At 35.1% G+C, this 15,777-nt stretch overlaps 1 protein-coding gene across 3 annotated transcripts in view; it reads right to left on the minus strand.

The window, feature by feature from the left end:
- PCDH15 (protocadherin related 15) overlaps nucleotides 1-15,777 on the minus strand; it is a 954,225-nt gene that overhangs the window by 407,633 nt on the left and 530,815 nt on the right. For all 3 annotated transcript variants that reach the window (XM_070611305.1, XM_070611290.1, XM_070611296.1), the window contains one exon: nucleotides 4,117-4,287. In XM_070611305.1, the coding sequence (XP_070467406.1) occupies nucleotides 4,117-4,287 (171 nt within the window). The remainder of the gene's footprint in view (nucleotides 1-4,116; nucleotides 4,288-15,777) is intronic.

The raw sequence follows: 15,777 nt of genomic DNA on the forward strand, positions 1-15,777 counted from the left end.
AAACACAGATGGGGAAGAACTCATTAAGGTGTGCATTCTAGCTACTACATGACTATGTCTGCTAAACAACAATTGCTGAAATACTGAAAACTGTATGGCACAATAAAGAAAGAAAAGTATAGATATAGTGAAGACACAGAAAATATGTTAATATTATCAAATTAATAATATGTTAATATTATCAAATTAACACTATTAATATTATCAAATTAATACAGGGACAAATTATTCAGCTAAAAACCAACCAACCAAACAGTATGCAAACACTGTGTTCTGAAAAAGACGTGTAAGGATTTACTGTGTATTTGTGCTTCAATACAAAATCGAGAAAATAGAGCCGTGGATTCTATACTCTCCAAATTTCATAGAATTTTTCCATAATACTAAAAGATGTCCACTAGACAGGCATAATAACAATTTTAAGAGAGTCAGAAAGTGAGAACAAATTTACACAATATATTGGAAGGATTTTATGTCATCCCCGTTTTCAAGTCCCCTCAATTAGCATAGAGTTCAGCATATATTAGGGTCCAGTTGATGTTTATCAAATTAATAGATAAATAATAATTAGCACAGGACTATGAATTGCTTTAGGACCCCTGAGACACCAGATTTATATATTTACATATTCAATACAATATTAATCTTAGTGTTTGTGAGGACATTAATTTGTGCTGGAGGCAGTTTTCTGCAGTAGAAAAACAGAAAACATTTATTACGTAAGTTTATCTCTAAACATGATTATTTGCATTTCAATAAACAGTAAATTTTTATTTTCATTATATCCTAGTTTATGAGCTAAACATTGTACTACACTAGCTTTTAAAGTTTTTCTGAGCTGATAAACTCTGCACACCTTGTAGTAGAACTAAGAATGTTTTCTCAAGACAAGAATACTACTGAGGTAATTGGTGGAAAATTTCACATCAACACAGAAGGTAAGCAGATGTCAAAGCTTTCAAAATTTGAAGAATTAGTTCAGGAAAGGCTTGGCAAGTATGTAATTAGAGTCCTGTTTGCCTGACATAAATGGCTAGTTCTCTCACTCTGAATAGCAAGATCTCATTGAAATTTCCAGAAATTTTAACAAAATATATAAAAGAAAATAGAAAGAAAGAAAGTTTTAAAAAATGAAAAGACAGACATAAACACAGCAATTTGAATGTGAAACTCAAAAACTAGCTCCGGTTCTTAACCCCGGCCATCCAGATGGTATCCAACATGACAGGTGGAACACAAGGAAACCTGATGTCAGTACTATGGCTGATTTTACTTTCCAGTGGTTGCCACAACAAAACTTCCTTCCCCTTATGTTCTTCTTACAATGTGACTTCTATACTCCTCTCATCAGAAGATGGTATGTACTTTTACTCCTTGAATCTGCCAGAGGTTTGACTACAGCAGACGCTGCGAATTACAAAGCTAGTCCATAAAAAAGTTCTGCCTAATTCTCTTGAGAAGTTTTTTTCTTGGAACCCAGGGCCTTGCTGTGAGGAAGCCCAAACAACCTAGGAGAGGCCCATATGGAATGCAGATGAAGCCTCCAGAGCACAGGCCTCCTTGAGCTCCAGGCAACAGCCAGAATCAACTTGGTTTGGTTAAGGGTTCTGAAAGTGGTACCCAGCCCCCAGGCAAGGTGGTCCAGCCAAAGATACGTGGAGCAGAGATGAGATGTTCCCTGAAGTTTGCTAAAACTGCAGTTTTATGGGCAAATTTAAAGATTGTAGTTTAAAGTCACTTAGTTTTGATGGTTTGTTATGAAGCTACTGATAATGAGAACTAGTGCCTAATTTTGCAAGTAAACATATTTGTTTTTTTCTACTTGGCAATAAAAATATACCCTTTTATGAACAAATACTTGGCATAATTATTTGAATACGTAAAACTAAAATCTTTTTTGTTTCACAGAATGGTAAAGAATGGGTCAATATGATAGAAATGATTATGAAGCATACGTTTGATCATTCTGGAATTTACAGCATAACATTTAATTCAAGCTACATGCTTTAAAAGAAAACATTTTTTACTTATTAACTGTAAGACGATGGAAAGTTACTTAAACTTGTTGTACCTCAGAGATCTCATCTGTAAAATGACTATAATAATGCTAACTAGCCAAAAGGATTTCAATTAATATTTTTATAGAGTTTAGCAACAGTTCATGACAAAGTGAACAAGCTATACAGTGATTAGTCATTATTATCATTTATATTGTTACCCCAAAGCTGGAGGATGGCCTTGTCTCTAGCATGAAACTGCATGGAAGTGAGAAAGATACTTAGTCTGTAATCAGGAAAAGAGAGGAAGGGACACTCAAAGATCCTTTATAAAGTCAATGCATTCTGCTTCTTAAGCTGCAACATCTGGCTTCCTTTACTTCTCTGACTACATCAAGTTCTGCTAAACAGCCACCAGACTGATTCATTGATTTTAGTCTATATTATACCAGTATATCCCTTCTGTTGGGATCTCACTGGCACACAAGCTACATAAATTAACTTGGAAAAATAAATTAATACTAAAAATATTTTTTTCTCACCATGTTCACCGTCACTAATAATCTTCTTATCGGCATTCAACAAAATAATATCTTGAAATATAACCTTAGATAATCTACAACTATTTGTCTAGATAAGTTCTTTGTTAGCCTTTTGGTCTGAATAATTACTCCATTGAGCTGAAATTTACATTATTTTCTTCATTCAATTCACATCATAACATTTATTCTTTTTTTCTCCGGCTTTTTGGTTATGCAAGTCAACTAGACCAGAAATTATTTGTGCCAGGAGACGTAAAAGTAATTCTCAACCATTTAAGATCTACTACAAGTAATGCTGATAGATATAACATGGATAAGAACTCTTTGAAGTGAATAGAATGTAATGCTATTGATGTTTAGGAGAAGGAATTTCTGTTTTATTCTTAAAAGAAATCTCCAATACAGAGAAGAACCCCAAAACCACAGTTCTCACATGTTTGACAAAAAAATTCAAATACTTTCTAACAAATTCTGACATCATGAGCCATGTTACTAACCCAGAAAGATGAATGCTTTCCAGAGGGACAACAAAAACATTAGTCAAATAGTCAACTCCTAGGAATCTGACTTCTCTAAAAGAAAATTAATATTTTTTTACTTTTATAGGAGACATTGATATTTTGGCCTAAGCAGGATATCTATTTGCCTTATAATTTTTATTCTTAGGTAAAAATATTTATCATCCAGGCAGATCCAAGATGTGAATTCCAAGCTGGTAGTAATTTATAGCTCGATTAGAATTAAAAAAAAACAAAACATGTGGAATCAAGTGTAGAAAATATGTATTCATGCCTTACCTTTCTGCTTCTTTATAATACATCTTTAAGGGATAGATATTTGCATTCAGGATTCATTAGCTCCCACTTTCAAACAGCCAAGCATAATCTCCAATAATATTTCAGGACTCTGAGAGGCTAAAGAGTATCCTATTGACCTGTGTATCCTCTGACTTGTGACTGAATGTTTATATGTGAATTTCAGGAAATGTTGGTTATTTCTCTGAGTTTCTCAGAATATGTTGGACACTGAACTCTGTTACGATGTTTCTTTTCCTTTTTTTTTCGGTGAGGAAGATTAGCCCTGAGCTAACAGCTGTTGCCAATCTTCCTCTTTTTTTGCTTGAGGAAGATTAGCCCTTAGCTAACATCCATGCTAATCTCCCTCCACTTTACATGTGGGTCACTGCCACAGCATGATCGATAAGTGGTGTAGGTCTGTGCCCGGGATCCAAATCTGAGAACCCAGGCCACCAAAGGGGAGCACACTGAACTCAACCACTATGCCCCAGGGCCGGCCCCTGAATTCTGTTATGATTTATAGGTAGAAAAAATAAAATGCTCAGTGTTAAGTGGATTGTTGCTTCATGACATACTTTCTATTTTGTAAATCATATAATTATGCATTGTGACCAAAAATTTGCCCATATTCTCTGAAAATGATTCTGAACATAAATATTTTTCAACACCCTTATAGTGAAGTTTGCTGTTCTCACTTAACATGTCTTCAAAATATTTGAACAGGATCTCATTAGGGTTAAAGAGGGGTAAGAGAAGGGGAAAAAGTGAGAGTATACTTACCGGAGTTCTCAACTCAGGTATGGCAGCTTGATAGGTGAGTGGGCGACAATCACGAGTGTTTGGCACAAGGACACAAGGAAGAAACATTGGACCCAAGTCATCTCCATCCAGAACATCCACTGTGAGGGTGGTGGTGGTGGTTCGTCGTTCATTCAGATTTTGTGCACGGTCCTGTGAGAGAAGAAAAAAGAAAAAAGACAATGTGATGGACTTACTCTTCCCTTCATCTTGACTAAAGTGTAGGCATTGACTAAAGTGTAGGCATTGACAGGTTTCTTCCTCACTACAGGCACCTGACCTCCCTTTTCTTAAGAGCTTTTACTTTAGGAACCTTGTGATTATAAATACTTTCTCTACCACTTTAAGATGTAAATCCTCTCCCAGCTCAAACTGCCACCAGTTTCATAACCCAAGATTCTTTCTCAAAGACCTGGGAATCATTCTTTTGAGATGTAATCATCATGGAAGACAGAGCTCCTCCCAGTCACCTTAGTGGGGTCGGAGCCTAACTTCCACAGGAGGCCTCCTCCAAACTGTGAAACTATCCCATCAGGAAGATACAAAAAAGTTAACTTTTCCTTTGAGAGAGCCAATTAGCAAACACTGATGGCCCCTGATTCCTCCACCCCCACCCCAGATCTTTTGTTCTGTTTTTTTTTTTTTTTTGGATGATACTTCAGGCATTTTAGGTTTATTAGATAAATTTTAGTTACTTAAAAAAGTACCTCAGAAAAGAAAAATGAAGAGGGAAATAAAGAGAAGGAAAGAAGCGGAAAACCCACCAGATCTGCTGTACTCTTATTAGGGAAGTATTTTTTCATATTTCACATAAGCTTTTCTATTATTAAGTATTTTGAGAGCATTCTGTGTCTCCATGTAGTCTGCTGACATCACTAAAATAACCTAATTTTCCAAGTTTCTAAATGAGAACTGTTTTATTTTGTTTTTATTCTCTGATATTCTAAAAAGCTACAGTTTCTGAGAAGAGTGACCTTGCAGCAGTTTTGGGAATTATGTTTGAACTTTTTTCCATTAGACATATTGCCAAGAGAACAGAGGTTTCTTTTTTTGTTTTTTTGGCTTTTAGCTTTGATTTTGGTTTGTTTTCTTGTTTTATTTTATTTTCCAGTTTTATTGAGACATAATTCACATACAGCACTGTATAAGTTTAAGGTGGATAGCATAATGATTTGATTTACACATATTGTGAAAAGATTACCACAATAAGTTGAGTTAATATTATCTCATATAGATACAAAAAAAAGGTTTTTGCTTTGTGTTGAGAACTCCCACTCCAGCTCTTAACAACTCTCCAGTCTTTCTTTTGAGCCGAGTTGAGTTCAGACAGCAATCTGGTCTCCCCATTGCCACAGTCTTGAATAAAGTCTTCCTTCCCCATTTAACTTTGTCCAGTGAAATTTTTGCTTTGACCATACATTGCTATTAACTAAAATGCATACTTATTGAGATTTCCCTAGTTTTTACCCAGCTTTTACCATTTTTTTCTTTCAGGATACCATCCAGGATACCAGCCATCATGTCTTCTTAGGCTCCTTTTGGCTCTGACAATTTCTCAGACTTCCCTTGTTTTTGATTACCTTGACAATTTTGAGTACTAGTCAGATATTTTGTAGAATGTCCCTCACTGCAGGCTTTGTCTGTTGTTTTTCTCAAGATTAGACTGAGATTATGCAGTTTAGGGAGGAAAACCACAAAGGTAAAGTGTCATCTCTTCACCTTATACCAAGAGTGTATATTACTGATCCCGGGTGCGGACATAGCTCAGGGCCAGGCTTCCTCAGCAAAAAAAAGGAGGACTGGCAGTAGTTAGCTCAGGGCTAATCTTCCTCAAAAAAAAAAAAAAGTGTATATTACTAACATGATTTATCTCTTACGTTAACCCTGATCACCTGGCTGAGATGGTGTTCGTCAGATTTCCGCACTGTAAAGTTACTTTCTTTTTTCTCTTTCCATTTCTTTGGATAGAAATCTCTTTTTTGGAGCAGGAATGATTTCATTAGAAGGAGCAGCAATGATTTCATTAGAAATTTACATTAATTATATTTATCTAAAGAATATCTATCACAAGGACACAAAGAAGAAACATTGGACCCAATCATCTCCATCCAGAACATCTACCATGAAACTGGTGGTGGTAGGTTGTCACTCATGATGGTAGAATCTGGAAATGCCTTCCTTTCATAGTATTTAATTATCCTGAAGAATCATTATATTTTTCTATCTCTTTAAAATTCTTTTTTGTACAACTCTAAAAAGTCATTATACTTACATGCATGTTCATCGCAGCAGTATTCACAATAGCTAAAAGTTGGAAACAGTTGGAATATCCACCAGTGAATGAATGGAGAGACAAATGCATATATACAATAGCACAGCCACAAAAAGGGACGAAGTACTGATATATATACTACAACGTGAGTGAATGTTGAAAACATTATGCTAAGTGAAAAAAGTCAGACAAAAAGTTACGTATTGTACAATTCCACTTATTTGAAATATCAGACTAGATAAATCCATAGAGACAGTACACAAATTGGCAGGTGCAAGGGGCTGAGAGAGCAGGGATGGGCATGAGAAGCCACTGATTAAGGGGTACAAAGTTTCTTTTTGGAGCGATGAAAATGTTTGGGAAATAAACAGAGGTAGAGAGTGAACAATAATGTGAATGTGCCAGATGTCACTGAATTGTTTACTTTAAAATGGTTAATTTTATGTTATGTGAATGTACCTCATGAAAATTTTTTTAAAAGTAATATACCAATAGACTGGTATTTGTTGATATGTTGCTTATAAAATGTTTTCTCATGTGACATTTACCAGACATTAATATTTGCTTACCAATTTAAAAATATCCCTCTTTATTGAGCTTGGTGCACAATACTGCATTCCAGTTATGCTTGTGCCCAATCTAGTTGCTCAAGAAAGGTTGTAAAGAAGTGTTCTAAGGTAAGATCTCAGAAAGCAGGAAGCTCTATTGGTGGAATTTTGCAAGTGCAACCTTTCTGGAATGTAATAACTCTGTGACTCTAGTATTCTTTGATGTTTGGATTCATTATAAGATACATTGTGGCCAAAACATGGGGAAAAAACCCTTAAATTTCCAAAGTGTGAAACTCACTGGAATCCTCAGAGTGGATATAAAAATTATTTAAAACTAAAGACATTTGAGATTGAACATATATGGAAAGAAGCCTTCTCAGAGCTTCCCCTATCTCACTAAAGACAGAAACTTCTGGAAGTGAGTCTGCCATGAATCCTTTCTCTGGGGGCATTTTATGGCCATGAAGAAAAAGAAAACAATTAGCACCTGCATAAACATACATTACCACAAACTATAAAGTTGGGTTTGTATACCTAACTTAATGAGGAATAGGGGAAAAAGGCTTCTGCAGAAAGAAAAAATGGGTTTCTAGGGAGAACAACCAGGAGATGATATTTATTATATCTAGTACAGTTGAAAGTACAGTAGGGAACAGCATGTAACACATGAGATAATTTTGGTGGTCCACAAACAAACTTTTAAAATTTTACTTTAAATGTGAATTTTGAGTATGTATAGAATAACATAATTTAACATAAATTTATGGGTTTATTTTCAAATTTTAGAAAACACAACAGGCTCATCAAACTTACCATTTTAAAATTAAGATTGCTTAGGATAAAGTTTTACAAAAAGCTGAATCAATCTAAGAAAAATTTTAAATAAATAACAATTTTATGTGATATTGGATGTAGGAAAAATATTTTAATATCTCAGAAGTAGCATTTCTACAGTTTGCATGTTACTCAGCCTCCCACCTTATATGTCACCCTGTCACTGTAATACACAAAGTGGAGGATTTCTATCCTGTCTTTCTTTCACTCTGTCAGCAACAAATCCCTCACTACTTTCTGCTTTGTATCACTGTAACTTCACCGTAAAATGGATACAAGTGCATAAGAGATGGTGTACATTTACCAAAATACATAATGTAGGCTTTTATCTCATAATGGGAAAAGATATTGCTTAGAAAGTGTTGATATATGAAACATAAATTTTTAAGTGGAAAAAAAAACAAGACTAGAGATCCTACTATGGGGAAGGAAAAATAATTTACCCTCTACCTTTCTAGGTTCTTGGCTGAGATCGCCCCCCTAGGTAATAAAAGGCAGATTAATAGGAGAAAAATAAACATAAGTTTAACAATATGTATACCTCCTGTATACATGGGAGATACCCAGAAAAATTGAGTGACCCCCTAAATGGCCCAAGCCATCACCTTAAATACCATCTCTAGCTGGGAACAAAGGAAGGTGTCTGGTAGGGGGAGCCAAAGTTTCAGGCAGAGCACAGTAAACAAGGGTATGCAGTTATGCAGATTTTAGTGCATGCCTTCTCCAATGGTAAGAGTTTCTACAAATTTAGTTATCTTTCTCTTCCAGGTACAGAGAGGCAGACACCCTTACAAATGGAGATTTCCCTTATAAGTGTCAATTGCTCTTACAAAAGGGTCACTTACACATGATTTTCAGAACTCCTCTGGTGTGTGCTAGTTTTTAAAAATAATCAGCCTAAAATAATCCATATGCCAAAGAGGAACATTTTGGGTTCTGCTCCTCTTCACTACTTTGAGCAGAGAGGTAGCAATGAAAAAATATCAACATGGTTTCCACACATGTGGAGATTCCCCATGATTTGACACCAATACATGCAACATAAAGAGAGATCTGAAAATAGGTCTCATACACACTCCTAACTTGTGAGCCCATGGAAGATGTTGCTAATCCATGATGCTCTTCTCCCAGTTTGGAACCAAATTTGATCTTAAAAAGTTGTCTAAAACAAAGCCCCTGGCAATTGAGATAAAAAACAAAATGACAAAAAACCTTTTGTTCTTTCTAGTAAAATGCTACTGCTCAAGACTGCTCTGGGTAAAAGAAATAGCATTCTAAATTGGGAGTGATAAATAAAACATAATTATTTGCATAAATATTTTATATGATTTCATTAAGTTTACATTTTTGTTCATTGCTATGTGAAAATCTAATACATATTAAAAACTACCAAAAAAATTCCTTCCTTCTTCTCTCCCATTTTCCTTCCTCATTTCTCTTATTTCCTTTTTTAAGAAATAAGATAATATTTTAAATTTTAAACATTTAAAAATAAGATAATATCTCATTAATTTAGGAAACTGTACTGTAACTGGAAAGCAAGAATATTCCTCTTTTAAAACTTATCTAAGTCTGACTGGTAAATTTGTATTTTCTTAATGTGCATATTATTTCACATATTTATACATTTGCTAACATTAAACATTTAATTACATGAAACCTTTAATTAACTTCCATAAAAATAAATCACTATTTAACTGTTGCGAGTACAGTTATGCAAGGAATTGCAGATGATACAAAGAATAATCCAGCATAAAAGCTTATATGCATATTTTAGTAAAACCAACACAGCAGAGACAAAGCAGATAGCCATTGGTAGTCTTTTTTTTCTTTTTTTAAAGAGTGGCACCTGAGCTAACAACTGCTGCCAATCTTTCTTTTCTTCTTTGTGCTTTTTCTTCCCAAATACCCCCAGTACCTAGCTGTGCATTCCAGTTGTGGGTCCCTCCAGCTGTGGCATGTGGGAAGCCGCCTCAGCATGGCCTGACGAGCGGTGCGGTGTCCGCACCCAGGATCCCAACCAGTAAAACCCTGGGCAGGGCCAGCGGAGTAGGAAAACCCAACCACTCAGCCACTGGCCGGCCCCCATTGGGAGTCTTGATATCAAGGTGAGCTTCAATCATGGTCTGTCACTTTTTGACCATTGAGCATATTTTGTCATGAGTAAGATCACTGCCATGGAAATTAGTTATGCAGTTTTTGCCCTGAACATCCTCAGTAGTTAGCTTGAGTTTTCTAAATGCAACATCATCATTCTGCAGATCAGCAAGGCTTACTTCAAAAACACAACGCTTAAGGACATCAGATGCAATTTTGGGTCCTCGAGTTCTTAGTGAGTAATGTTTTTCCAATATTTCTTACATTAGACATAGCTGGTGATTTCACATCACACCAATCTTTCTTCGAAAATGGATCAACCACTTTCTTCTTGGCTCCCTTTGCACCGCCTTTTGTAACAAGGAGATTAGGAAGATCTCTTACACTCAGCATCAACAAGTCCACTAAATCCAGAAGAAGATGATGGAAGTCATGACCCAAGAGGTGCAGACAAATGACTTGAAAGAAGTGGTCAATAAATTGATTTCAGGCAGTATTGGAATTAATGTAGAAAAGCCTTGCCAAACTATTTATCTGCTCCATGATGTCTTTGTTAGAAAAGTAAAAATGCTAAAGAAGCTCAAATTTGAATTAGGAAAACGCATGGAACTTCATGGTGAAGGTATTAGGTCTGGAAAAGCTACTGGGGATGAGACAAGTGCTAAAGTTGAACAAGCTGATGGATATGAGCCACCAGTTCAAGAATCTCTTTAAAATTCAGACTTTTAATGGAAACAAATAAAAAGCTTATTTGTAGGGGGGAAAAAAGCACTTTTATGTAAAAATTTAAAAGCCTACATGTATCTTCAACACAGAAGCAAGAAAACCATGGGAATATTCATCAGAGTGTGGGATTTGACCTAGCTGAAGCATTCTGTCAATGCCTCACAAGGAAGTGGTATTGACCTGGTCCCTAAATCTTTAGCATCTTTATTCAAAGCCTCCAATCCTCTGGCCCCGTCCAACGGCAACACAATGTTCAAGTCTTCAGAATCATATTGTAACCTGACATCTGGCCTATCAAAGACACCTGCTGTTTTTGAATGAATTATTTATTAAAAAAGTAGAAATTTTCATGAATACATTGCAAGAAAGAAACAATTTCTTTTTTAAAAAAAAGAGATACGTGCCTGGTAGAGCTTTATAAAAGAAAATTACTTTTATAGATAACTCAGAGATAACTAACTCATTGTCACAATCCACTCTTTACAAAGCACATTTTTATGAAATTGCAAATATTTCAACTGCGAAAATGTTAAGGCAATAAAACTCCTCTAACCGGCAGATGATAAGTAAGACTTCTACTCCTTCAACCCAACTGAAAGGCTTTCTTGCTATAAAATAGTTTAATTACCCACTATTCTTTGATCAAACTAGAGGCAAATGCTAATTTCTAATTACCTGCTCTGTATTTAGAAGTGGATTAAGTTAAATATTAGTTGTGTGAAGTGGGGTCAGAAAACACGTAAAGTCTAACTGATACTATGAAATTATATGAAACCCGGATTTAGAATGAGTATGAGACAGACATGCTGATGTTCTGATTTATTTTTAAGGCAGTGTCATAGGAACCTTGGAATACAGAGATTTCTCACATTTACATACTCGGTATTCAAGCAGTTTGTAGTTTAATAAAATGGCTAGAAGCACCTACTAGACTTGCTCGTAGATACAAATATTAAAGACTCTTTCATTACATTATCAAGTATTTGCAGTAGAGAAAGAAAAAAAAAGTTGCCATAGTTACAGAGCTGCCCTGAGTCTTTTGATCTTAACTCAGTTACTTAAGACCATTGAGGTGTTTTTTTTGCTTCTGTTCACTAATGATAGATGGAATATCACTGACAGAAATTTTAGAACTTATCCCAGTAACTTGATTCTGTTAGATTTCTTTATTCAGAAAAGAAAACAGCAGCAAGATTGAGTTGCTCTAAATCACTTTGGAAGTGAATTCTTTTTTTTCCCTTGAAAGTCTGTCTTTGAGACATTTACCTACTTTTCCTTAAATTTTTATGCATACTAGTAGACAGAATAGTATCATATCTTACATCTCCACATGCTTACATATCTTCATTAACCACTATCCTCTCATTTCAGTCCCACTCTCTAGAATACGCCCGAGAAATTGGCAGAGCAATAAAGGATGGGTGTAAAATTAGCACTGGTTCCACATATTGGTAAGGAACAGATATAAGGAAAGGTCAGGGTGGGTTATTTCTGAAAAGTTGTTTACATAGGTTGAAATCCAAAAGTATAGAAAGTGACTTTTATATCCAAATCCATAGGATCACGATGTTTACACACATTTTGAGTATGCATTGCCGTTAAAAGACAAGACTAGAGCTAAAAAAGAAATAATAGCACTATATTTTAAGGAATTATAATATCTTATCATGAAAGACAGCTAGTCTCTAGATTTTTGATATTTGAGAAAATGTAGAATATATTTAGAGAATAGGAGAAAATATTGAATAGCCCTACTATTGTTAAGATAATTCAGAAATTGCTCTTGCAATGATTCTAAATTAAACGTAAACTTTTTCTTTCTGACAATTATTTAAGGGCTCTCGAGTACTTAAGAGTCCTTAGTATTTCCCACAGGATGACAGTAATGCAAAGGAGAAGTGGATTTGAAGAAAATGTATGGATGGGGGAGTTTGATTCTTTTGTGACTTAGAGTAACATACCAAAATTGAAGCTTTTGGTCACGGAATGTATTGGCAATTTCAACAAAATGAAAACTCCTTGATCTTTGTACTTCACTGAACTTCCTTTCCTGGATTTTTTTCTCCTGTTTTCTAGAATTAATCATTCCCTCGTTGGATATTTATATTTAAAATAAACACAGTGGGGAATGTTGCTGCACATATTCTCAAGATAACAAGTGATATGTTTTCTAACATTGATCAACCAAAACTCTTCCATGTTATTTAAGAATCACAGCGTGTTCACATGGATAAAAAGAAACCTCCCAGCCACATGAAATTTGATGCCTCACTTTGCAAATCAAACCTTTGTACCATAAGCAAAGCCAGGCCCAAGCTGAGCAATGTTCAGTAATTTATCATCAGACCTCTTAGATTCCACTGACTTTAAAGGCAAAATTGATTGCCCGTATTTCAATTCTCCTTATGACTCCAAGATAATATGTAGATTTTTAATGTACATAATTTACATTGTACTTTGGTTTACATACCACCAATAAAACAACAAAAAACAATGAAGACTATAAAAGAATAATTAGAGAGATATTTTAGATATGTGGATGTCATTATCCTATATACATATAAAGATATAAATTATATAGATATTGGTATATACAAAGCAGTAAAGGTTTAACAACCAGCTGTCTGAGACAAGAAGCCCTGATTCATAGCATTTGTCACTTTTCTTACTATAAATACTCCCATCATGGCCACAAATGTGAGGAATTGCGAACTTGGAATTGGGAAGAGACACCCACAATCAGCCCTCAAGCAAATAGAAACCAGTTTTCTGGTTCCAATTACCCACTGTTTTAAGTAAAGTATACATCTAAAATGTGAAGTCAATGGGCATGCCGCTTTATAATTTGTGGGGATGTGATGTGTTATAACACTTAGAAAATAATATGGCATTGTCTACTAAAATTAAAAGTATCTGCATACATATACATATATACATATATATGCATACTTTTTCTCATAGTAGTGCCAGTTTTTAATTATCCACTTTTGATTCTATAAAGTACCAGCATTTAGTGGTTTATGTAACACTGTAATGATATCAGAATATATTCCAAGCATTAGTCTAAGTACATTTATATTTGCTAACTTGCTAATACAAGAACTCTATGTGGTATATTTCACTAATATTTCCATTTTATTAGTTAAGCAACCAACATACAAAGTATGCCCAAAGTCACACAGCTAGTAAATAGCAGAACTGGGATTTCAATCCAATCAATGTGGTTCTAGAGGTTTTTTTACCACCATACTGCATTCACAGCCTCTCATAAGAGTCATGAGGGTAGCCATCAATTCCAGTTCAAAAAACAAAAACAAACAAACAAGCAAAAAAACCTCAAAGTATAGTTGAATAAGTCGTGATACATCCTAATTTTGGTATATTCTACAGCTATTAAAAGGATATAATTCTGAAAATCTTCAAAAACAACAAAAAGCTTATAGTCTGTATTCAATATTCACATTTTGCATGGTATAATTTAAATTTCTTATAGAAGTTATTATTACAGATAAATTCAAATCTTCCTTCAACTTCTCACCAATTCTATTCCATCTGTTCAATCATTCATGTATAGCCTTCTATTTCATAATTTTATCCCTCAGATGCTAAAAACGTATCACTCTCTCCCTCAGTTATGAGTAGTCTAGCAAACTGGATGCAAATTGTTCTATTTGGCTTTATAAACATTTCAAATTAGACAACAATTCAGAAGATTTCTTTTAGCTTCCATTTGTTTACAAAAATTAGCTCATTTTAAATAGCACAATTAAAATTAGCTTTCAAATACATTCCACAGCAATCTGACTTTTCCATAAATTATGTTAGAAATTCTGAGTCAGACAGGGAAATTAAATACTTCCTTCACATTTTTACTTATGTAGAAATTTTTTTTTTTTAAAAGACTTCAGTGTTTTGAGTAGCTCTGAAAGGCTCTTCTCCAGTAGATTTTACTTTTTCCTATAACAACAGTTTTCACTCTAGTCTCTACCATTGGACACCAAGACAATCCACATTGAATTGAAAAAAAGAAATTGAATGAAAGCCTAGAATTCGGGTTTCAAATATTAGATTTCTGTCTTTATTTACCCATATACATTTTAGATATGCATTTATAGATATATGTGTGTATACACACACACATACACACTTTCTGGTGAAGTATCTCTAAGAAAGGCAAAATATGGCCATTTAGTGACAGTTTGTTGCCTATAAACTGGCTCAGAACAGCTGATGGAGGATATTTACCTTTGCCTCTCACGGCTGTCTTTCTGTTCTGTTGTATAAGTAAGATTTTAATACTTAGGCATCATTAAAGGCACAGACTGCCTTCAGGGTCTGCCTACCTTTCGGAACGTGGCCCTGTCACTTGCTATGGGAGTTTTTCAATGTTAGATGCTATCTGTGGCCAGCCCTGCTGGTTTTTTGCAAAAATGCCAGCTCCATTCTTCTCCTTGCTGTTGAATTTTCTTTTCCAGGTCATCAATGTGCCCAGCCCCGGGAGATGAACCATTCCTGGTGTCATCCAGAGATGATATCTCATTCTTCTTTACCACACACAGACTTCCTCAACCTTCCTTTCCACTATGCTGACTATGTGATCCAGTTCTGTAGGGGGAAGCTGGGTGGGAGAGGGCTCTGGGAAAGAGTTTCCTCTCAGATAAAAGAAGACAGAATCAATAAACATAAAAAGAGTCCTAGTTTTTCAACTCTTTCTTCTTGCTTACACTCAGACTTGAAATACAGCTGTGATGCTCATGACTGTGGTAGTCCCCAGCACCCAACAGATAAGACATTGGAAAAATAGCCAAACTTCAGGGAAGGGCAGAGTGGAAGGAGAGAAGGAAGTCAAGTCTTTGGTGATATACTTGAGCTGTCAAACCAACCCTTGAACCACATAAATCTAGGGATTTTATTAAAATAATAATAATAACAATAAATGACCATGTTATATAAGCAACTGTTTTTCAGGTTTTCTGTTACTCCTGTCCACATATCACAGTTATGGTTATAGTAGTCGATATCTGGTGAGCAGCTAGTCAATAAACGATAGGCATGAGGGAAAGGTTACCAATTCAACAGCTGTTCTCCACCTTTAGTGTACTTTGGAATCCCCTAGAGAGCTACTAAAGAATGCAAGTATTCTACTTCTGCCCTCTACAACTT

This window comes from Equus przewalskii, chromosome 1, assembly GCF_037783145.1.
Source record: "Equus przewalskii isolate Varuska chromosome 1, EquPr2, whole genome shotgun sequence".
In the NCBI taxonomy this organism is placed as follows: Eukaryota; Metazoa; Chordata; class Mammalia; order Perissodactyla; family Equidae; genus Equus; species Equus przewalskii.